The 23,492-nt window shown below is 43.9% G+C and overlaps 1 protein-coding gene and 1 long non-coding RNA gene across 4 annotated transcripts in view; both read right to left on the reverse strand.

The window, feature by feature from the left end:
- Window positions 1–10,530: 10,530 nt before the first annotated feature.
- The window catches only part of LOC147033746 (ubiquitin domain-containing protein 2-like), a 47,060-nt gene continuing 34,098 nt past the window's right edge, over window positions 10,531–23,492 (reverse strand). For all 3 annotated transcript variants that reach the window (XM_085870002.1, XM_085870010.1, XM_085869994.1), the window contains one exon: window positions 10,531–11,655. In XM_085870002.1, coding sequence (XP_085726128.1) covers window positions 11,222–11,655 — 434 coding nt within the window. In that variant the 3' untranslated portion in view covers window positions 10,531–11,221. The remainder of the gene's footprint in view (window positions 11,656–23,492) is intronic.
- On the reverse strand, window positions 11,662–19,055 carry LOC147033747 (uncharacterized). The gene is made up of 3 exons (XR_015055157.1): window positions 15,085–19,055; window positions 14,610–14,710; window positions 11,662–12,589 (listed from the first exon to the last, which is right to left on the reverse strand). It is a non-coding gene; the product is annotated as an uncharacterized LOC147033747 (long non-coding RNA).

Here is a 23,492-nt window from a genome sequence, read left to right on the forward strand (position 1 = left end):
GGCCCCATGTGAGCACGTGTACAGAGGCGCACATGCTGCTCGCCGCGAGTACTGTTCGCGGGATGCGCGGAGCGGGTCCCCGGGACGACAAAGCCGGCCCCGCCTGCGTTGCAAAGCGGTCCGTGTGCGAGTGACGTCATCAGGGATCGCGCGCAGCACGAAGGTCAGGTGAGTAGCGCATGCTGGCTCACATGGCAGATGGCTCGAAAGCGAGCGCTTGGCGTGATCAACAGGGCGACGTTACGCTTAAAATTATCGGCCAACGGAAGGGGACGAGCAAGTTGCAAACCGCCACCCTGGCGATGCAAGGCCTATCAAGCCTTACTACGATTACACGGACCCCGGCCAGGATGTAGCAAACATCCTCGATGTGGGCAAAGGAGCACTAGTTAGTGGAAGGGTTTAGCGTTAGTTAGACCGGCCTCATGAGGCATGAGCAGTTCTCCATGGGGCCCGGTGGGACGAGTTAGGGGAATTTTAGTTTGGAATTTAGAAATGGAATGGAGACATGGACAGACATGGAACGCGGAGTGGGGACGTAGCATAGCATCAATTTAAATGGAATGTGCTTTAGAATAAGGGATGATGGGGAGCACGAGCTTAGTTAGGGGAATGTAGCGAGTTAGCGTCGGTATTGGTGTGAATGAATGTGGGTCAGCGGTCCCGTGTGTGAGTGGAGTGAATGTGGAATGCATGGTGCGAACGGATGATTGGGGGGAGGAGTGAATCCCACCCAAGGGAACCCAGGGTTAGAGTAATGTTAGTTTGTGGGTTAGTTAAATTAACCAAAACGGATGTCGGTTTGTTGTTGGTGTCGAACGAAGGCACTGAACCTTTTTGAAGGGTGCAGGAGTCTATTCACCGACTGGGAGCGTGGCTGTGGAAATATGCGTAGAGTAGAGGACACCCCAGGCACCGAAGTAGTGGACCAGAGTAGGCCATGGGTCCAAAGGACCGAGTTAGTGTAATGGGCATGGGTAGCCCACGGAAACGGGACCGGAGCACCAAAATGCAGCGTGGGCATCGACGGGGAAGATGCCAGGAAGGGCATCCCCCACGTTCATACAGAGTAGGTAGGCTTGGAGACAGCCTCAGCGACCCGGGGGTGCCGAAGATCAAGTTCAGCAGATGGGTAACCCTGCCAGTGGAGCCACGCTGCCCAGCCACGAAGTTGTGCAAGAGCACGAGTGAAAATTTGCGGGCCAGGCCCAAATTAATAACGAACACCAACACAGGCGACGGGAATCGAGGTTGCTGGAACCAATAGTTTAAAGAGACAGACGTGTTGAAAAGGCCTGGGGATAGATTAACATTAATAAACGCCAGGATAGATAGGAAACGTGTACCCCTTCGCACCATCCATCTCTTCACTGTTCGTAGGCCGCTGGACTCACCTTGGGAAATTGCTGAAATCTGAGGGAGTTATTCTGAGGCTGCATTGGGCCTCGAGACAGATTCACTCGTCTCTTCCTCAATCCCCTCAAAAAGGATCTTTGGGATTGGGGATAGACGGTCAGGACAGGTTAGCCAAACAAAGACGATAAGGGGGCTCCGGACACATAATTATAAAAATATAAAATAAAAAATAATAAATAAAATAGTTTAAATTTCGTTTTTTTTTTTCTTATTGCAAGCTAATGGGGGTGGGTATGGACAAGGACAGGCATAGGCGATAGGTTGAGGGGAGACCGTAGGGTAGGTCCGAGCCCATTTTCAGACTGGCCGGCACCACCACACTCCCTCCACAACCTCATAAGACCAGACCGAGGCTGGCCATCTTCGTGCGCCGACCCCCTGTTGTACTGCATCTTGCCTGGTCTGTATTTGCCATGCCAAGCTTTGCCTGCCTTTGCCTTGCCTCCATACCCGCCCATGCCTTTGTTTGCATTACCATGTCACAACCTTTACCATGTGCTCCATGACCATCTCTGAAAGTGTTTGCAAGGACTGCCCTGCAGGCAGCCACCTTACCAGGGACTGCACTGAGCAGCCTGGATATCTCCTTGTTGTTGCATAAAGGCCAGTTCAAATGGCCTGTGAAACAGCGTATGGCCCTGCCGTGTTCCGGTGAGTTGCCTCCAGCAGCCGAAAAAAAAGAAAAAATAAGAATTCAATGACAATCAAGGGACCTTTGAAGGCTCTAAAGACGTCTGACCATCAATACCCGCTGTGCACTCACCCACAAATGTTAACTTTGCTGTGTTTTCTCTCTTCAAATCACAGGTCCTGGGCCGTGGTTAGTGTAAATATGAGAAATGTACATAATTTTAACCCACCTGTTGTTTGTTTAGCGCCGGCAATGTTGTTAAGTTGTCCGAGTGAGTCTGTTAGTTTAGTTACGCAACGCACTAGGTTATTTATTTTTGGGACATGTATTCAAAATGTCCCACTCAGGGATCCGTAGGTAAAATGTACGAGGGGAAAACCTACACCTGCATGCCACACGAAAATTAACGACTCGGGTCGAGTCTATCAAAATGGGCGGGGGGGGGAGGGGGGTAGTGTTACTGATCTGGAAACCATATGCATTCAAACATACAGATGTCCCAAAGGTCAGTTCTTCCGTTAAGTACTTATGAGACAGGTCCCTTCCTTTTGTCTTGTGGGAGATGGGAGAATCAAAGGTGTGCGTTGCTATGTTCTTTTAGGTGGGTTATTACATCCAACGAACCATCCAACAAACAAACCGACAACACCACTGAACAAGAGATTCACTCGCCTAACCGGCAACTTGCTGTCCAAAGCAGAATCTCTGGCAGTTCCTTCTCGGCTTCCACAAACTTTGTAACTTATTTTTGACCAGTATGGGCACGCGTGGAGTAGGGGCGGGGTTTTCCCGGCATAGCCGAATCCCTGCCCAGAAAGGGCGAACCCATGGGAGCCCCGTCCAATCAGGGCAAACAGTGACGTCTGTTCCACCGAGCCCGCGCCCCATTCGGGGAGGTCCATAAAAGTTATGACGCCATCCTCAGCGGAGCGTTCTGAGGGGGTTCGGTCGTTGGTTCTGAGTAAGTCTCTTGGAGGAGGAACGAGAGTTCTTTTGGAGGAGCAAGTTGGTTGGTGTGCGCTCTACATTTTGCTGGCGTTCGGGGAGTTTTCCTGGGTCCCGTCCGCGACCATGATCTTCACCCTGGGACTCCGACTGCCCCGCTCGGTTTCCTCCACGGGCACGAGCCCCACATGTGAGACTGTGGGCCGAGCCGCACGACCAATAGCAGGTGCCACACTGCGTAGCACTCCCTCCCTTCAACGTGCAGGTTCCCACGTGAACTGCGACCCCCAGCTCGTCTCTCCCTCTCTGGCTGCATGGATCGTTCAATAAATCGTCTGAGTGTGCATCTGAGTGTGTGGGCCCCGTCTTATAAATAGAACTGTTAAGTGTTTTCCATCATTGTAAATTATTGCTTGCATATCCGCGATAAGTCTTGCCGCTGTGCCCGCTGCCGAAAGGCCCTCTTTTTTTATTTGTGAATAAAACAATTGTAGAAATGTTCCCAGTTCGTTTCCGTCCTTTCTTGCATTGGTCCAGCATGGTTCGGATCTGAGTTTCGGTGGGTTTTTATCCCCGATAATCTGTTCATCATAGCCGGCACGGCTTTGGCAGTTCCGCTCGACTGCACCCGAAACGGAGTTGGTTGTCGGTAGTTGGAACTCTGCCGCAGTTGGTAGAGTGACCCGGTTTGAGCAAGACGTGTCGAGGGCATGGTTCCCCGGTAGTCGAAATCGTGTAGTTAATTAAGTAAATTGGTTCTAGACAAAAAGACCCTTCACTACACAGTTGAGATATTGGCGTCCACGGTCGGTTCAGCGACCCGCTGCGTCATGGAATTATCCGGAGCGACGGCCTACAATTCCAGGGAGTCTGGTGGAAGACGACGTAACTTTCCCCACCTTGTGGTCATTCTCGCCACCGACCCCCGGCCCACAGCAATATTCTCGACGATTCTGAGCTTCGAACTTTGTGGAAACAGTTTGAGGAAGGCCCTTTCCTGTTTCAGCATGACAATGCGCCCGTGCATAAAGCGAGGTCCATTCAGAAATAGTTAGGTGAGATTGGTGTGGAAGAACTTGACTGGTCTGCACAGAGCCATGACCTTAACCCCATCAAACACAGTTGGGATGAATTGGAACGCCGGCTGCAAGCCAAACCTAATCGCCCAACATCAGTGCCACCTCACTAATTCTCTTGTGCCTAAATGGAAGCAAATCTCCACAGCAGTGTTCAAACATCTTGTGGAAAGCCTTCCCAGAAGAGTGGAGGCTGTTATAGGGGACCAACTCCATATTGTTACGAATCTGGAACCCATCGCACACAACAGCCAGAGTCCTTATAGATCAGTTATATCGGTAAGTATGTGTTTCTAGTTTGGGTCCCATCCCTTGTTTAATGGGTAATTAAGTGTACGTGCGCTGCGAAGTTGTTTTATAGTCAGGTCTTTAAATCTTTAGATCCAACAAACCAACCACCCTGCCACTGAACTAGCGCTTTATAGCACGTTCCCATTCACGGCTCCTCCACTGAACTAGCACTTTACAGCGCGTTCCCGTTCACAACTCCTCCACTGAACTAGCGCGTTCCCATTCGCAACTCCTCCACTGAACTAGTGCTTTACAGCACGTTCCCATTCACAACTCCTCCACCGAACTAGCACTTTACAGCGCGTTCCGATTCACGACTCCTCCACTGAACTAGCGCTTTACCAGGCTCCCCTTGCTATCCGTTCAGGAGCGAACAGCGCGTCAACACACCTGATCCCTGTCCAACCAAGTGCTCACAGAGCGTCTGACACCGAGGCTCTGCCCTGCTCGGGGAGCGGATAAAAAGACCAGGCTCCATTTGGAGTGTTCTCGTTCGGGTTCGTGTTTACAATCGTGTTGGCGTCGGAGCCTGGTTGTGTCTCGGAGCCTGAGGAGCATCACTTGCTTCGCATGCCTCGTTGCCTCCTCGCTTGTTTATGCCGATCGTGTTGGCGTCTGCCGCTCCACACCTGGTGCCTTCGTCCTTGACGCCACGTGAAAGCTGGGGGTTTGAGTCCCGCCACTGAGCCAGATCGTCGAAAACCGCACGAGGCGGACAGGTCCAAGCACAGGCTCTGGTCTGCAGCTCACATTTCCTCGAACTGGAAGCCTTCAATAAAGACCCGACGGGGTCCATTTCTTTGGGTGTGTGTCTGTATGTGGGGCCATCTCTTATGTAGAACTGTGAAGTGCTTTTGCTCACTGTATATTGCCTGCCTGATATTCGGATAACTCTGCCCTTACGTGCTTCTTGCCCCGCTTATTATTGTAATAAATTTCCCTATTGTTGAACGTCCCAGCTTGTTCCCTGTCATTTCTTTCATTGGCGTGGCACAGTGTGTGTTGAGGAATAGCGAGGCAGTAAATTGTTCATTTGGACCGACAAGCCTTGGTGACCATCCGCTCGGGTTACACACAGTTTGAGCTCGTCATGACTCGGTAACGGCTCGTCCCGCTCGAGGTCTATCGAGGGTGTGAATTCACCGATAGCTTTGCCGCGTGGTAATTAGATATATTGAAATTTGGCAATTAACCCTACCCCACACGGTCAAATTATTGGCGATTCATGGTCCTGTAAGGGACCCGTGCCTTTCGGACTTATCCGAGGGTCACGACCTAAATCCCGGTGTGTTCGGTGGAGCAGACTTTACTGCTCCCTCTCGCGGTCGTGCTCGCCACCGAAACCCAGCTCCACAACAATATTAATGCCCATGATTTTGGAATGAGATGTTGGATGAGCAGGGGTCCACATACTGTTGGCCATGTCATGTATAAAAGATTATGCAGACTGGAAAAAATAAAAGTAGTTGTTGGGTCTGTACATATACACCACACTCATCTAAAACAGAGATTCCTTTAGCAGTGTGGCGATTACTGTGGAATTTTGAGAAAAACGAGTTTATTATCTTGGACATACGAACAATCAAGAGGAAACTAATAAAAACAAGTTCGAATTGCGAACATACCCCGTGGGAGTTCATTCGTACAACTCTCAGGTGAACGACAGATAGTTTTGAAATTTGGTAAGATTTTCATCGCATCAGAAAAATAAACCAGAACACATCACAAGAGTGAGGCCAGTTTCATATTATCTTTTGCGACTTAATTTTGCGTTGGGCATCGCCCAGCGCATTTAATTTGTTATTTTTTTTTTTAATAACAATTTAAAGAAAATGGGCCGAAAGGGCCGTTTCTCAGTCCAAAGGGCTGGAATCGCACTTTGGGCTCAGTTAATGCCTGCGGAATGGTCTCTAGAATATACCTGTCAAGTTTGATTCAGTTCTGTTCACCAATAACCGAGAAATACCAATTTTAAGAAAATGGCCCAAAATAGGCTGTTCCTCGGCCCGAAGGGCCGCAATCACACTTTGGGATCAGTTACTGCCTGCACATATGTGTAGTATATGCCTGTCAATTTTCATCGAATTCTGTTCACGAATCATGGAGAAATAGATGTTCAAATGAACTGTACACAAGAAAAGAGAGAACGCGAGTGGCGCTTAGACCCTGTGAGGTGGAAGACCCTACGGGGTAAAAGAAAGTCTCAAGACATGGAAGAGAAATGAGGAAAAGGTGGATATAACTGTACCAATGTCACACATGGGTATTACTCTCCCTTTATATTCGAAAACAACATCCACACTACTCTTGGCTTCCTTTAAATTGGACAGGATCTTGTTGCTTTGAATATGTAATACCTCACATGCTCTTAACGACTCAGCCATCTTTTGAAAATGCTCATCGAAAGAGAAGACATATTTCTCAGCTAGAAGAAAACTTAATGATGTGGCCATGGTATGGAATGGGGAAGACTATTTTGGAATTTGCCCTGATGGCAGACTCACTGGAGAAACAAATTGCTAATGATACCATGGATAGTCCAGATAATCTTACAGCTAAAAAGGTTATCAGAATAATGGCGTTAGACTTATTGCTGGCTGAAAAAGGAGATACTTGTGCAGTAATTGGAACAGAATGTTGTACTTACATACCCAACGAGAGGGGGAGCACTCGGTAGAGTGCAAACCTCCGCCGCCAATACTGCAAGGTCACTCAAGTGAACCTGATACAATTCCTTCGTCATAACTAGATTCCTTGAGACAGAAATTGATTTTACGTGGGTATATCCACCTGAAGTTCCAAAATCAGCCGCAATTATAATTTTGGCATGTTTTTTTTTTGTTGGAAATCACTTATAACATGTAGAAATGCAAAAAAAAAGAAATCGAAATTTTGTTGAAAAAAAAGTTGTAAAATTTTTTTTTCCCTCTAACAATTTTTTTTGGGGGGGTGGGGGGTTGGAAATCACTTAAAGCATGTAGAAATGCAAAAAAAAAAAAAAAATTCAAATTTTTTTCAAAATGGCCGCCATTGCAGCCATATTGGATTTTGGACCAAGTCCAAAATCTAATGGCATGATCCTTGGACCATACCTAATCCCCCCACCAAGTTTCGTTGAAATCCTTCGAGGAGTTTTTCCGTAATACTGTTCACAAACAAACAAACAAAACAGAAAGGGGTGAAAACAGTAACCTCCGATCTTTGATGGCGGAGGTTAATAATTCAGAACAAATATACAGCATAATTGAGAAGATAAGAAAGGAAGGAATGAAATTTCACAATTATACTAAGGGAGGTGCTTTTGAATGCTTAAGAAATATATTTGGTGGTCCAGAAGCTAAAATTCTCTGGTATATTTATAGGTTTAGTAATTGTGCTTGCAATATTATTAGTCGTAGCTTGCTTAAAAGCTTTGATATCAATTTGCTAAAAGAAATTGACTGGTTCTGCGATGTTACTAAGAAATGAACCACAAAGACTTTTCTGTTCAGGATTACGATGATAATTTAGACTATTTTGTGGAAGAAGAGATGAAACGCTTGAATCAAATCCAAATCACACAAACAGATCATGATTTTGAATGAGTGATGCGGATGTTGGATAAAATGGATGCAACAGATGAAACAAGTTGGAAATAATACTACATTTCATTTTAACAGGACTGATTTTGTGAAATTGTAAAAGTAATTGTTATTAAAATGATCATGCAAGTATGATACATGACCTAATAATGATGAAAAATGCCAATACTTAAACAAACAAGAAGTATGTTAACGAAGGCATGCAATTCCTTGAGGAAAAGATTTATGACCTGTGTAAATTGACATTGAGGATTTATAAATTGGTACAACTCAAGTTTGAGTTATTAGGCAACTCATCAAGAAATCTTATGGGGATGAAAATTACTAAATTACTTATTGAAACAATTGTTCACTTTAAATTGATTGTGCTTTGATTTGCAAATGTAATCATTGAACATACTGTCTGCTGTTGTGAATAATAACTAGATTTTAAGCTAAAGGATCTGCCTGGATGGTTGTGGAAACAATCAGGCATTTTTTGGAGATTCAAGCTGAACTGCCTGGATGATACAATTGTGTCTACCTGAGGAGACCTGATTTGGATGGAGTTATCCGATGGCGATTTTGGAAATGAATTTACCTTCGGACCCCAAAATAAATTATGATGGAAATTATTAATAAAAGCAGATGTTAAATTAAATGACTTTCTTGATTGCAAATTTAACACTTCATATTTGTCCTGTTAGGACAAAAGGGGGAAATGTGGAAGTGTAAGCAATTATATTCAAATGTATTCATTCTTGTCACGACAACGATGAGCACCAATACTTGAGCCAGGAGGTTTAAGTTTTCACTGTGCTGGAATCAAAGGATTGTAAATATTAAAATATATATAATTTTTTTTTAACCCCTGTCCCCAATGATCCCTTCCCGAAACAGCCCTTTTGTTTTCCATATATAAATATGAAGTTAATTCGAATTTATTACATGCTCTCCAGCTTACTTTAAAATATCACTGGTCTGCGTCATTTCAGAGGTCTAGGTTTTCTCAACGGTTTTTATATGTTTTTTGCATGCTGAATTTAGAAATGCATCTCATTTCGCTCAATCAGGTCAAGTTTTTATGCTATCTCAATTTTAAGGAAAAAATAATAAATTTTTGTTTTTTTAATTAGCATTTTTTTTTTAATTCAAAATCAGACTTGCATTGACAGAAAATGTACAAACTATATATAAAATGACGCACAAGTACCGTTAATGTGAAATTCAACATTAAAAAGATGAAGGAAAACAGCGACTGCTGGAACGACTGAAATTGGGTGTTGCCAGAAACAACGATTTATCTATATTTTTCTGAAATTGAAATGAAAGTAATTGAGAAGGCACTTTCTTCCACATTAAGTGTACTTGTGTGTCATTATATGTATAGTTTGTACATTTCCTGTCAATGTAAGTCTGATTTTGAATTTTAAAAATGCTAATTTAAAAAACAAACATTTTGATTTTTTTTTCCTTAAAATTGAGATAGCATAAAAAACCTTGACCTGATTGAGCGAAATTAGATACATTTCTGAATTCAGTATGCAAAAAACATATAGGGACCATTGAGAAAACCAAGACCTCTGAAAAAAATATTTCAAATGCAGCCCAGTGTAATAGATCATCACATCCTGATGGTTATAGAATAGATAGATATAGTGTGCAAATCAACTATGTAACAAATATAATCTTTTCTTTATTCCACATTTGGTCGGCAAGTTAAATTAAATAAAACCCTGTCTGAAGGAAGTTGCCTTTGCTCGGCACAAGAGGCATGAGAATACTTAATTCTAATTAATGATTGCATATAATATGCTGAATAACAATTTGCAAGGGAGTAAAACCTTAGGATCACATGATACAACACACCATCAAGGTTTCTGGAACACAGGGCACAATGAAGCATGCATTATGCAAGAGTCGTGGGGCGGTTGGGGGGGGGAGGTGCGGCTGGAGGTGGAGGGCAATGATGCAATGCAAATGTCTGATAAAGCTTGAAAGTGTTTGAGGACAAACCACAGGAATTGGCTTCGATATGCTGAAACAAAGAGTCGTCACTGGATAACACATCTGTTGTTTACCCCAAAGGCAATACTATGTCCTTGAAAAAGTTCTGTTTGTCTCTTATCAGAATGTAACCATCTGAGGCTGGTCAACTCACTTGCATGTGAATTGACCACACCCCCTATTTACTCTACACAATGTAAGAAACTCTGGTTGAAACATCAAGCCAGAGAGATATCACGTCGTATTGATCATCTCCTCCATGTGCATGTGTTATTAAATTATTCAACTCTCACTGACTGGTGTAACTTGATCGAGGCTTCGAGTTTTCACCACACATCCATGTGTAATGTAAACTCTTTCATCCATCATTTGGATCAAGGTTAGATACATCTGTGTGTGGCATCAACACAATTACATCCATCATGCGGACCAAGGTGATACCTACCAAGTTTGATTCAGTTCTGTTCACCAATAACCTGTTCACCAAGTTCACCAAATTCAGATACTACACATCCATGTGTAGTATCAACACCACTACATCCATCATGTGGATAAAGATACTCGATTCAGATCCCATTCAAAGCCATGCCAGAGAGCACATACATTTGCAAAAAACGTAATTTCACCTTTATTTCTGAGCATGAAGCTATTACATAGAGAAGTGCAATCCACCATTATTGCATGAGAAGGCACTCATATAGAAAGCTGTGCTACTGCTATAAAAGGCAGCTATTTCCTCCAAAATTTTCAGGTGCATTTGGCCTATCTAGGTTCAGCAAATAATGAAGCTAAATGAGATGAAGAATTGTTAGGAAGTCCACCTTTGATAAAGGTAAACTATAAATGTCAAAGGCAACAATTGGCAACACCGTTGAAGCTGGGATTACATGGGGGAAAAAAGCTTGAAGTTTCTAACCCGGGCCAAACAACGCAAATCCATTTTAAGTAAAAGGGACCGCTACCAGTCTCTCCACTGCTTATTTTATTGCAAAAACTATGTCAAAACAAAAACCTAGCCAGCATTTATAAATAACCATTACTCAAGTTTTCCACTAGGCCCAACAGTTTTAGGTTAAGTGAGAATGTTTGTCTGACAGGCATCTGTTGACGCAAAATGATAATGTCATATTTGATCAATACTACTGCAGATAGCACTGACATGGCAATTAAAGAACAAAGTAATCGAGAAATTCATCCATACTAGGAAGTGCCTGGTTCATCAGCACAGAAGCAGGCAGACAAGTCTGGAATTCAAATGTGACACCATAGGTACCACTTTGCTTTGTTGCTGCATCTCAATCACACTTCAACACAACCTGCACTATGAAATCTTGTGGAATGTAAACATCATCAAGATGCATCCTGTCTAAGAGCAACTGCCCCAAAAAGAACCAGAGCTGGTGCCCAGGCTCCAGAATGTCACATTTTCTCGTGCAAACTGCAGCTTCTTGGGCCTGCAAACGCCGCTTCGCCTGCAAAACCGTATCCGAGCGCTGCACCAATAACTGCACATCCTTCCCATTCGGGGATAGACACAACCGCAAATGCAGCTCGTACACATCGTCCAGTCCTGCCTCAAGAACATCTGCTGATATGTGGTCAACCATGCCAGCATACAAGTCCATGTTTTCACAGGCACTCGAATCCACCAGGTTGAGTGGTGAAACGAGACAGTAAATTGGAAGGCAGTAGAGATTTCCAAGCTCATCATAGCACTCAGTCAATGAACCTGCACAAAAAGACACCCGATATCATCAACATTTCAAAAATAAAACTTCTAATTCAAAGTACTGAAAATCAGCTCTTCTTCTTCATCGCCTTCTAAATGCAGAAGCACACAAAAATAAATGGAACAACCCATAAATTGAAACCTCCAATATATATATATATTTAACCTACAATCCATTGAAGCTCCAAATTATATACAGTATATAAGATTTTCTTGTCCAATTTCATACTTTGTATGAAACAGGTAACTAAAACGTTGTTGTTTCAAGTGGAACGTACAGGTATTGTTACTTCCACCCACCAAAGATAGACAGAGGCTATGTTTTCACCCCCGTTTGTTTGTTTCTGTGCAGGATATCTCAAACAGCTGTGAATGGATTCAGCTGAAATTTGTTGGACAGGTTGGGTATGTGACAAGGATGAACTGAATAGGTTTTGTTGAAGATCTGGATTGGGATCCAGGTGGAGGTATGCGCTCTTCCGAGTGCCCTTCTATTTATCAATGGAAACCACTTCACTCTCAGAGTACCCCAAGGCAGTTTTTTGGGTCCAGTGTTGGTGTCTAATCTATGTATAAGAGCTGGCTAATGCACTGAAAAAGCACTTCCTTTTCACAGATGAATTTACATTGGATTGTATCAGACACCATCACACTGACAGATGGCAGCTGCATCACTTCCTGCTGGTCGAGCATCGATTATATGCTTGTCTGACAAATCAATCATGTCTTTCAATGCTGGAAATAAAATAACCTCACAATCCCACTGTGACCGATTGTTGAACAAACCAACCTACTTATTTCCATGGTAAGCCACTGGAAGAGGTTGTCTCCAACTTGTAGACCATCACTATTATCCATGACCTATCCAAGGCCAAGCCGATAGCAAAGCTAGCTTCCAAAGTCAGCCAAGTTGCACTTGGCATCCTCGTCATTCCTTGAAAAAAACGCAAACAATTAGGCGTCACGACATTGATCGATATGCCTCCACCCACATTACTACACCATCATACGAGGGGAAATCAAAAAGTAAAGGACATTTTCTCATTAAATTTTATTCAGAAAATACCCCTTACTTTTTGATTTTGGCCTACCCTAATACTTGTACTAAGTTTGATTTAAATCCCTTCTACTGTTCTCGTCTCACATTTTTACCTGACATGACCTTTGAACTTTTGTTGCTGAAATCTAATCAGTTGATTTTTGTGTGTATACAGAATAAAAAACACACGACTGGTCAAAAGTTTGAGAACTCCCCCATTTTTCTAGTTTTTACTGAAATTTAAGCAGTTTAATGGTTCAATGTCCTCTGAAATTAAAGCATAGAACAAATAACAATTGCAGATAAAAAATAAATCATGGAATCGTTTTGTTGAACAACATTTAATCCAAATTTTTGACTTATCAAAGTAGCCACCTTTTGCAGATATAACAGCCGAACATACTCGTGGCATTCTTTCTACAACGGAAATCAAATATTGTTCGGAAAGTTCTTCCCAACACTGTTGCAGAAGTTCCCACAAATGTGTTGCACTTGTAGGTTGCTTTGCTTTCATCCTTCTGTCCAGTTCATCCCAAAACAGCTCGATGGGGTTTAAGTCTGGAGACCGTGCTGGCCATTCCATGATTTGAAGCCTACCGTCTTGTTCTTTTCTTCTGAGGTAGTTCTGACATAGCCTGGAGGTATGTTTGGGTCGTTATCTTGCTGTATTATGAACCCCTGACCAACTAGGCATAGACCAGAGGGTATTGCATAGCGTCACAAAATGCTGTGGTCGCCCTTTTGGTTCAGGGTGCCAGTCACTCTGTGAAAGTCCCCGAATGGATCCAGCAAAAGAGCCCCAGATCATCACACTTCCTCCTCCATGTTTGACAGTTGGTGTCACACACTGAGGAACCATCCTTTCGCCTACTCGACGGCGTACAAAAACCCTGCGTAATGAACCGAAGATTTCAAATTTTGTCTCATCGGTCCATAAGACCTTCTTCGTTTTCAGTGGTCTACTGGCGGTGCTTCATGACCCAGGCAAGCCTCTTTTTCTTATTTTGCCATCTTACCAATGACTTTCTTACTGCCACTCGACCTGTCAAACCTGCAGCTCGAAGTCTTCTCTTCACAGTTGAAACTGAGACTTCCTTACCTTAACCAGTATTAAACTGTGCTTGAAGCTGCTGTCCTGTGAGTCGCCTATCACGCAAGCTGTTGACGCTCAGAAACTTGTCTTTTGATTGTGTTGTGGCTTTGGGTCTGCCAGACCTCTTCCTGTCAGAGTTTCCTCCAGTTTCCAAGTATCTTTTGATGGTGTAGGAAACTGTACTCACTGACACCTTGGCTTCTTTGCAATTTCTCTAAAGGAAAGACCTTCACTTTTAAGGGTTAAAATGGTCTGTCTGTCTTCCTTTGTTAACTGTCTTTGTCTCGCCATGAAAGCAATATACTACTTCCAGCAGTGCAATATTGTCCAAATAATGCTTCAGAGGGTATAGCAACACAGTCTGTTCCAACACTGCTTTTATCCAGATAAAGGGTCTGTAACTAATCAACCAAAGCTGCGACACCTGTAGGAATTGTTTGCATCAACTTTCAAGGCTCAATTTACTTGCAGTTGCTAACCCATGACTTGTTCCCTGAAAAGGGCCTTTTTTAACAACTCCGAAATTTACATAGTTTTTCAGTTTTTGATAACCTCAACTATTATTTTTTATTAACCTCTGGCAGTTTACGGCTTAGCTTTGTACAATTTCAGGTTATTCACTGGACTTGAACTCCTTAAAATTCAGTAATAACTGCAAAATGGGAGTGTTCTTAAACATTTGACCGGTTGTGTGTGTATATATATATATCTATATATATATATATATATATATATATATATATATATATATATATATATATATATATATATATATATATATATATATATATATATTGTAACCAATGTGGGGGCTCAGATTACCATTGACATCATAACTGATGAAACAATCAGTGTTGATCTTACAGAGACGAGCATATATATGCATGCTCTCTCACGTCCTGGTTCTCTTGCTGTGATTCAACCTTGAGAAGTACAGCACAAAAAGCTTTGGTTAATATGTCATGTTTGTTTTCTTATATTATATACTTATACCAAATTGTCACAATCCCATCATTAATTCACAAGTTAGCATGGTAACAGAATTTTTACCTAATGGGACCTCTGACCCCATACATTTAATCACTTTATCTTTACATTATACATACTTGTACCACATATGCCACAGATTCCTTCAGCTGTACTTAAGTTATTGCAGTAAGAAAAACCTATCACGGACATATGGATGGACAGACAACTAGAAAACAAAATTCCTCTGGCGACTTCAGCAGAGGAATGCATAAATAAATAAATAAAACAAGCAGTCATAGACTGGTACTTACGAAATCGTCAACTTTACCTCTGACCTTGTCTCATAAAAGCTGTCTCCAGAGAAGGTAGCGACGCAAACCAGAAGTTTCTACGATGATTCTGTACCAAACCTCTCACAAAACATCCGATTTTTACCAGAATTTCGACAACCGAGTGTTAAGCATACTTAACCATTACCAAAATTGAAGACAGGATTGAAATTGACTTTAGAACGAGGGCGTAATGCCATGTGTTACAATCCCCCTCATTATCATCGTCTTCAGTTAAGCCTCAGATACGACACCAGACATAAATCTCATAAAACATCCGAATTTTACCAGAATTTCGACAATTGAGTGTTAAGCATACTTAACCGCTACCAAAAGTGAAAACAGGATTGAAATTGACTTTAAAACAAGCGCGTAATGCCCTGTGTTACAATTCCTCTCATTAGCATAATCTTCAGTTAAGCCTCAGATACGACACCCGACATAAATCTCATAAAACATCCGATTTTTACCAGAATTTCGACAACCGAGTGTTAAGCATACTTAGCCATTACCAAAAGTGAAAACAGAATTGCGATCCGAGTTAAAACGAACTCGTAACGTCGACCAAAGCAAACATCTCCATTTCTCCATGCAATAATTTAATATTATTTTATCAAAGTCACAAAACCGTAATATTCGGCCATCCACCAAAAATCTTTACATAATCCGACGGCTTAGCGAGTCAGGCATGCGACGATAACCTTTATTGGGATAAAAAAATGACCTTTAAACACCATCTTTATCGAAAACACAGTCAGCGCGCACACGCAAAACCTTTACGTGACTCAACGACACGTCTGCTCGAGCGCGCTGCACCACGTGACGAGCTGTGACGCGGAGAGTGAAATATTTTTATACAATCTTAAAACGTCTCCAAAACATCCGATTTTAACCAGAATTTCGACAACCGAATGTTAAGCGTCCTAAGCGATCGCAAAAAACCGAAGACAAAATTAAAATCGAAGTTAAAACAAACTCGCAACGTCGACCGAAGCAAAAATACTCCATTTCTTCACAGGAATTTACGGAATTATGTTTGACCTCACTGTGACCTTGACCTTTGACCGATTTTGACCAAAATCTAATCAGCGTTAGCCATCACCCTCCTGAATCAGGTGGTGTAATTTGACATTGGTAGGTTCTTCCGTTCTCGAGTTATCGTGCCTACAAACAAACAAACAAACAAACACACAAACAGAGGACGGAAGTCATCAATATACTTACGAAATTTTTAGATTTCGTAAGTAATAATAATAATAATTATAATACGCTATGAGGGCACTCTTCGACGTCGACAGATATCCCTCCACCCACATTATAATAATACCATTCCTTTTATACCGCAAAGGTGCATAGGGCTGCCAAGGCAGTTTCATTGGCAAGGAGTACAGTCCTGGACAGGTCACCACTCTGATACAGGTTACCCCAAATGGTTATTACTCCAGCACACTGGTACTCATTTCGCTGACCTTCGAAGAATGACAGGCCAAGTCAACCCCACCTCGTGTTAATTAAACAGTTAAAAAAGGGGCTTGAACTCAAAATTTGAGGGTCCCCAGCCAGCCACCTTTAATGCTGAGCCAACACCAGGCTTTTATCCACCCACATTATTACATCATTTAACATACTTGTATGAAGTTTGATTTAAATCCCTGAACCCATATTCAAATATTAAATAATTCTGGCTGCCAGAACATGTGTCCGATTAGGTTGAAATTTAAAACATATATTCCCCATCACTACTACATCAAAACTGATGGTTCACTTTGATTGATAAAGCGGTTGAAGAGAAATTATTTTTACAAGATTGTTTTAGTTCAAACCAATATAGCTGCCAGACCATGTGACCTATTAATTCTGAACACCCTGGTATCCCGACGGATTGTGGAATACTTGGGTTAAGTTTCTGTTGATCTTTCAAGCCATTCTGTAGGTGGGGATTTGTACTTCTACACTGAAGAAGATATTTCAGGAGAAGTCTGTTCTGTGTCCACTTTAGTAAGTTGCTTGCCTTGTTGTCGCACCCCACAAATTCCTTACTATCCCTGCTTATATCCAATAATAAATCCATTCACTGTGCCACATATTTTTCCTTGCCTGTCTGTTAATAAATGCTTGTGTAGAAATGTTCCCAGCCCGTTTTTGTCTTTTCTTTCATTGATCCAGCATGGTCCGTATCCTAGCCGAGCCGGGACTTTATCTCCCAACGATCCGTTTTACTTGCCGGTACGTTCCTTGGCAGTTCGGACAAGGCGTACCAAGGGCGTGTTCCCCGGTAATTAGGTCACGTGATTATTTAAGGTAACCGGTTAAACCAAAGGTAACAAAGGCCATCTCCACTCATGGCTCGCAGACTTCCTCTCCAATTGCAGTCAACAAGCGGCCCTAAATGGAGTTCTTTCATCCCCTCTTCCTGTCCAGGCTGGAGTTCAAGGAAGCATTCTGGGCCCTGTTTTTTTTTTTGGTTTTCATCAATGATCTCTCTGACTCTGGAAAATCCTCCATATCTCATTGCTGATGACTCCACCCTCCGCAATACCATCTGTTATCCCTCAGACCGGCATGCAGCAGCTTCTTCGCTCACTGCAGATCTGGGTAAAATCATAAACTGGTCCAACACGTGGAACATGTCTTTCGATCCGGACAAATCTCACACTCTCACTATGTCTCTCTGAAAGGACCGTTTAGAAAACCCCCCAAATCCACTTTCTCAACAATCCTCTGGAAGAAGTCCTTTCTTTCAAGCTTCTGGGTCTCACTATCTGCCATGACCTTTCCTGGGAAAGCCACATTTCAAACCTCGCCTCCAAAGCCAGTCGCAGACTGGGAATCCTCCATCGTGCAAAGTCCTTCCTCGGCCCACCTGAGCTCCTGACCACTTACAAAGCTTTCGTCCACAGCCTGATGGAGTACTGCTCTCCCCTCTGGGCTGGTGCTCCTGCTTCCCACCTTTCTCGGCTTCACGCTATGGAAACCAAGGCATTTCGGATCATTGGCGTCTCCCGCAATGAGGGCAAGTCTTTGGGTCTCTCACTGCAGGCTGGTCGGTGGTCTTTCTGTCTTCTACAGTCTCCCAGTCAGTCTCTCTCTCTCTCTCTCTCTCTCTCTCTCTCTCTCTCTCTCTCTCTCTCTCTCTCTCTCTCTCTCTCTCTCTCTCTCTCTCTCTCTCTCTCTCTCTGCGATTTGTCCCCACCACATTTCCGCAGGGCGCTCAAGGTCCGCCAACAAACGCCTTCTGGTAAAACTACCAAAATCACGAATCAATGCTCACCTTCACTCTTTCATTCCTCTTTTTCTCCACCTTTGGAATAAACTCCCTCACTCTATTCAATCCCATTCTTCCCTCCAGGCCTTCAAAACAGCTGTTCACCACCACCTCTTATCATCCCCCATCCAAATCCTTGATCTTTTCTACCCCCGATAATCCACCCAAGCCCACCTCCTTCAAATTCCCTGCTTTCCTTCCTGAAAGTCCCTGTAATGTCCATCTTGTATTCCCCATGTTCCCTGCCCCATCCCTCTCCCTTCCACAGATCTCCTAATGTCTCTGTTCCTCACTGTTTTGTCCTTCCCACTCCTACCCCTCGTCTCATGCCCCCCTTGCTGTGCATTGTGTGATCGCTCTCATACGAGCCTCGACAAGGTATACAAAAAATAAAAACCTTAGACGGAGGACTCTAGGTCACATGGTTGAGTTATTGGCGTTCACGGTCAATTAGCGACCTGCCGCGTCACAGAGTTATCCGTGTGCGACGGCCTGCGATTCCTGAAAGTCTAGTGGGAACCACCTTCAGCCACCTCCAGCTGCCTTGATCAGCTTGGTTGAAGTAGTGGGCACCCTACTTCTTTAGCACCAACACCTTCTCTTTGTTGCCATATCTTGCTGCCTTAGCCATGTTGAAGTCGTTGGCACCCATTCCTTGTGGGTATGTATATATATATATATATATATATATATATATATATATATATATATATATATATATATATATATATATATATATATATATATATATATATATATATATATATATATATGGTGGATAGTTTTCGAAATGATGTTTATTTATTCATCACCGAAGTATATATTCAACAAAAGTATGTTTGCACACAGAGCCCTGACAAGATTTCCATGTCAGGGAAAATGGGGAAATGGGTGGGGGGTGGTTTCACACCAGCTCATCAGTTACGAGATTTTATAAACCATCATAAATTAAAAGGTTTACTTATAGTTTCTAGCAACTATGCATTACCTTTCTCTGAAAGAAATGAGTATGTGACATGAGTGCATCTTAAATGATTATGTGGGTGCTCACTTTGTGGTGTTCTCAGAGGTGTCTATTTTCTTGTTCTCACTTCTGCGTGAACATAATTTGTCCATTAACACCCACGACAGTTGATCTATCGAATGGAACAGAACCTTGGACAACAGGAAGAGGAAACACTGGGCATAAAGTTTGTCGGTAGCATCATCATCCATGATGTTGATCACTTCGGTTGTAATATCACACCCCAGGTCCTCTTGGGTATGACCGCGGCTGGCCAGGGTGGGTAGCTGGGCACACTTTTGCGCAGGGCTATTGCTCTGCATGACCCTCTATTTCATCATGTCTGCAGTGCCCACTTCTATAATCAACCTTCTTCATGCTATTGGTTTCCTTGCAGTGCCTCAATTTTGTCATCACAATCATCTGACAAATTATACCACAGGTTTGTCCTGTTAGGTTGAGGTGGGCAATCTTCTTCAGTTCAATGTGCATCGTGTTGGAACAGCAACAACAAAGATTTATTCCCTTTATCACTGGTAAAATCGAAATGGGTGTTTTTCCACACATGGTATAGGGCATATTGAGGTGGCTGCAGTTCCACCGCATCTGGTGCTGTTGCAGTGGTCAGACCGACAGTACTGCTGGTGTCGCACAAGCAATAACATCTTACTGTACAGTCAGAAGTCCAGCAGCACCAGATAAAAAAAAAATTCATAATTGAAGAGCGAGCCTCATCAATGAGTATGATTTTTGATCACCTCATCAATTTCCAAAGCACGATGCATCTTTGGTGCCCCTGCACAGATCTGGCCCTTCATCCGATTGTACATTTCCATCTTTTTTTATTTTTATTTTTGTATACCATGTCGAGGCTCGTGTAAGAGCTATAACCACGGCAGGAGACAAGGGGTGGGAGAGAGAAGCACAAAATAGTGGGGAACAGAGACAATAGGAGATCTGTGGAAGGGAGAAGGATGGGGTGGGGTGCAAGGGGTAAACAAGATGAACACTACAAGGACTTTCAAGTCCTTACAATCCAGGGACTTTCATGAAGGAAAACAGGGAATTTGAAGGTGGGTTTGAGGTAGATGAACAGGGGTAGAAAAGATCAAGATTTTGGATGGGGGAAGATATGAGATGGTGGTGAACAGCTGTTTTGAAGGCCTGGAGGGAAGAATGGGATTGAAGAGAGTGCGGGAGTTTATTCCAAAGGCGGGGAAAAAGAGGAATGAAAGAGTGAAGGTGAGCAGTGATTCGTGATTTTGGTAGTTTTCCCAGAAGAGGGTTGTTGGCGGACCTTGAGCGCCATGCGGAGATATGGTGGGGACAAATTGCAGACAGAGCGGGGGGGGGGGAGCGATACCGGAGAGGAGATGGTAGAAGACAGAAAGACGGTTTTGAAGACCTGGATGGAGGAGCGGGATTGAAGAGTGTGTGAGAGTTTGTTCCAGAGGCGGGAAAAGAGAGGAATGAAAGAAGGTGAGCATTAATTCTTGATATTGGCAGTTTCACCAGGAGGAGGTTTTTGGCAGACCTTGAGCATCCTAAAAAAAAATATAGGGGGACAGATCACAGACAGAGCGGGTGGGGTGGGGGGGGGGCAAGGCCGGAGAGGAAATGATAGAAGACAAAGACCACTAACCTGCCTCCGGTGAGAGTGAGAGACTCAAAAATAAAAATAAAAACTCAACTTCATCACAAGAGATACCAATTATCACAAAACCCTTGGTTACCATAGCGGGAAGTCGGGCTAGGTGTGAGGCAGGAGCACCACCCCAAAGGGGAGAGCAGTACTCCATCAGACTGCAGATGAAAGCTTTATATGTGGTCAGGAGCTCACGTGTGCCAAGGAAGGACTTTGCACGGCGTAGGATGCCCAGTCGGGGACTGGCTTTGTCGGCCAGCTTTGAGGTCTTGCAAAGGATCAGTCGGAATCCCTCCTCAGAAATCTTCCCATCGAGCAGTGTGGTAGACACATGGTATGAGATAGTGTTGAGCTTTGCCTTGGCGAGTACATAAATTGTCATGCTTTTTTGGCCTTGATGGCCAGGCGACAGCTGACATATTTGACAGCCACACCAAGTGGCCTGCATGCCAGGGTGGCCACTTCCATGCCCAGAACTGTTGGGGCTGCAATAATGGTGGAGAGGATGTCAATGCTCTCACTCAATTACCAATCCCATACCAGCAGTCACCAAGGCTCTATCCACTCCAACCGTATTAACAATGCGCAGTACTTTTTGTAGAGAGCGGACCTCGTGTTTCACTCCTCTTCAAGTTTTTCGCTTCAGCTAGCTAATCTGCTGGAGCCTGTATGACTGTCATTTGGACAGCTCCTTGAGCGGCGGCGACAGAGGCAGCTCTGGGTAGATGCTTGCATGCATGGCAGATACTGTGGGCTGCTTCATCTTTGTGGAGCATCAACACCTGCAAGTCAAGTTCAATTAGTAGTGAAACAACAGAACAAAAGGCATTAGGACAAGTTCTGACCGCATCAACTTCCAGATAGTCTCCAAGAGAAAGCTCCAGGGACTTGGCAAAGGTTGTAGTGCCAGATGCCCTTTGACTGGATTTTGTCACACCGTGATTTTTTGCTTGTTCTCCATTGACAATCAAATTAACTTCAGTTTCTTTAGCTGTTGAATGTATCTGCGATCGTGGAGAGAGTATCCATACCCTCAATTTTGAATCCCTCACATTTTCTGGACTGCTTCCAATTACAGCTACTCCCCTGCAAAGTTTAAATTACACTTTTCAAAAAAAATAATAATAATAATAATAATAAAACTTACAGCCATCATGGTATAGCCAGAATGCCTGTGGACCATGCTCAAAGACCTATCCCCAAAGCACCGTCAAATGCACCGTCAGTTAATGGTCCATAATGGTCTGCATAGATGGTGAGAACTAACTTGGGGGCTTTCACCATATTTTTTAAGGCCACATCATCCTCCACCTTCCTTGCTTACTGCTGCTGTAATGTATATACAGTACTGCTGGTATGGGAGAGACGGAGAGGAAGGATAGAAGTGGAAGAGAGGCGGGATGGATGGGAGGGAGATGATGGAGAGGAGGTGGAGATGGAGAGAGGGGTGGGGAGGGGGGGACAGGGATTCTGGCAGATGTGACGCCCAGTTTAACATCTATCTGAGAGATGGCACACACATTGATGACTCACCCTGCCTGTGAAACACCGGGGTGACAGTTTATAGCTGGGTCAGGATTCAAACCCAGGCGAGACAGCTTGGAGCGAACATGTGCACCTCTTGGCTATCCATTGCATGATAAAAACTGAATTGATCTGAGTAGCAGTTCCAACTGCTGAACAGAAAAATAAAAAATAAAAAAAAATAAAAAGCTTTCATTTGTCCAGTTCGCACATTCTTTGACAGCCCTTCCTCCCCTCAACCTGCAGAGGGTAAAATGGTGGTGGAGAGGGTTTGGCATGAGAATAACGCGAGGGGAAGGGAAGGGAAGTGGAGGGAGGCAGCACGAGGGGAAGTGGAGAGAAGGGAGTGTGAGGGGAAGGGAAGGGAAGGGGAGGGGAGGCAGTGTGAGGGGAAGGAAAGGGAAGTGGAGGGGAGGCAGCATGAGGGGAAGTGAAGAGAAGGGAGTGTGAGGGGAAGGGAAGGGAAGGGGAGGAGAAGGGAGGGGAGGGGAAGGGGAGGGGAGGCAGTGCGAGGGGAAGGGAAGGGGAAAGGAGGCAGCGTGAGAGGAATGGAAGGGGAGGGGTGGCAACGTGAGGGGAAGGGGAGGAAGCGCGAGGGGAAGGGAAGGGAAGTGGAGGGGAGGCATTGCAAGGAGAAGGGAAGGGGAGGGGAGGCAGCGCGAGGGGGAAGGGAAGGGGAGGGGAGGCAGTGTGAGGGGGAAGGGTAGGGCAATAAAACACACCCAAACAACAATATTTCCTTTTTAACTGCTGGGTTCTATTTTAAACTCATCACGAGCATTTAAAACCAAAGTTATCTCCTTGGTAAATTCAAAACTAAACGGTCCCCTTAACAGAGGGTTGGGGTGGAGGAGCAGGGGGAGAGAGAGAGAGAGAAATGGGAGGGAGGAGGGGGGAGGGTTCCGGCAGATGTGACATCCAGTTTAACGGCACACACATTGATGAATCACCCTGCCTGTGAAGCACTGGG

The sequence above is a fragment of the Eptatretus burgeri genome, chromosome 1 (assembly GCF_056783735.1).
Source record: "Eptatretus burgeri isolate ZD-2024b chromosome 1, Ebu_testis_v1, whole genome shotgun sequence".
Classification (NCBI taxonomy): Eukaryota; Metazoa; Chordata; class Myxini; order Myxiniformes; family Myxinidae; genus Eptatretus; species Eptatretus burgeri.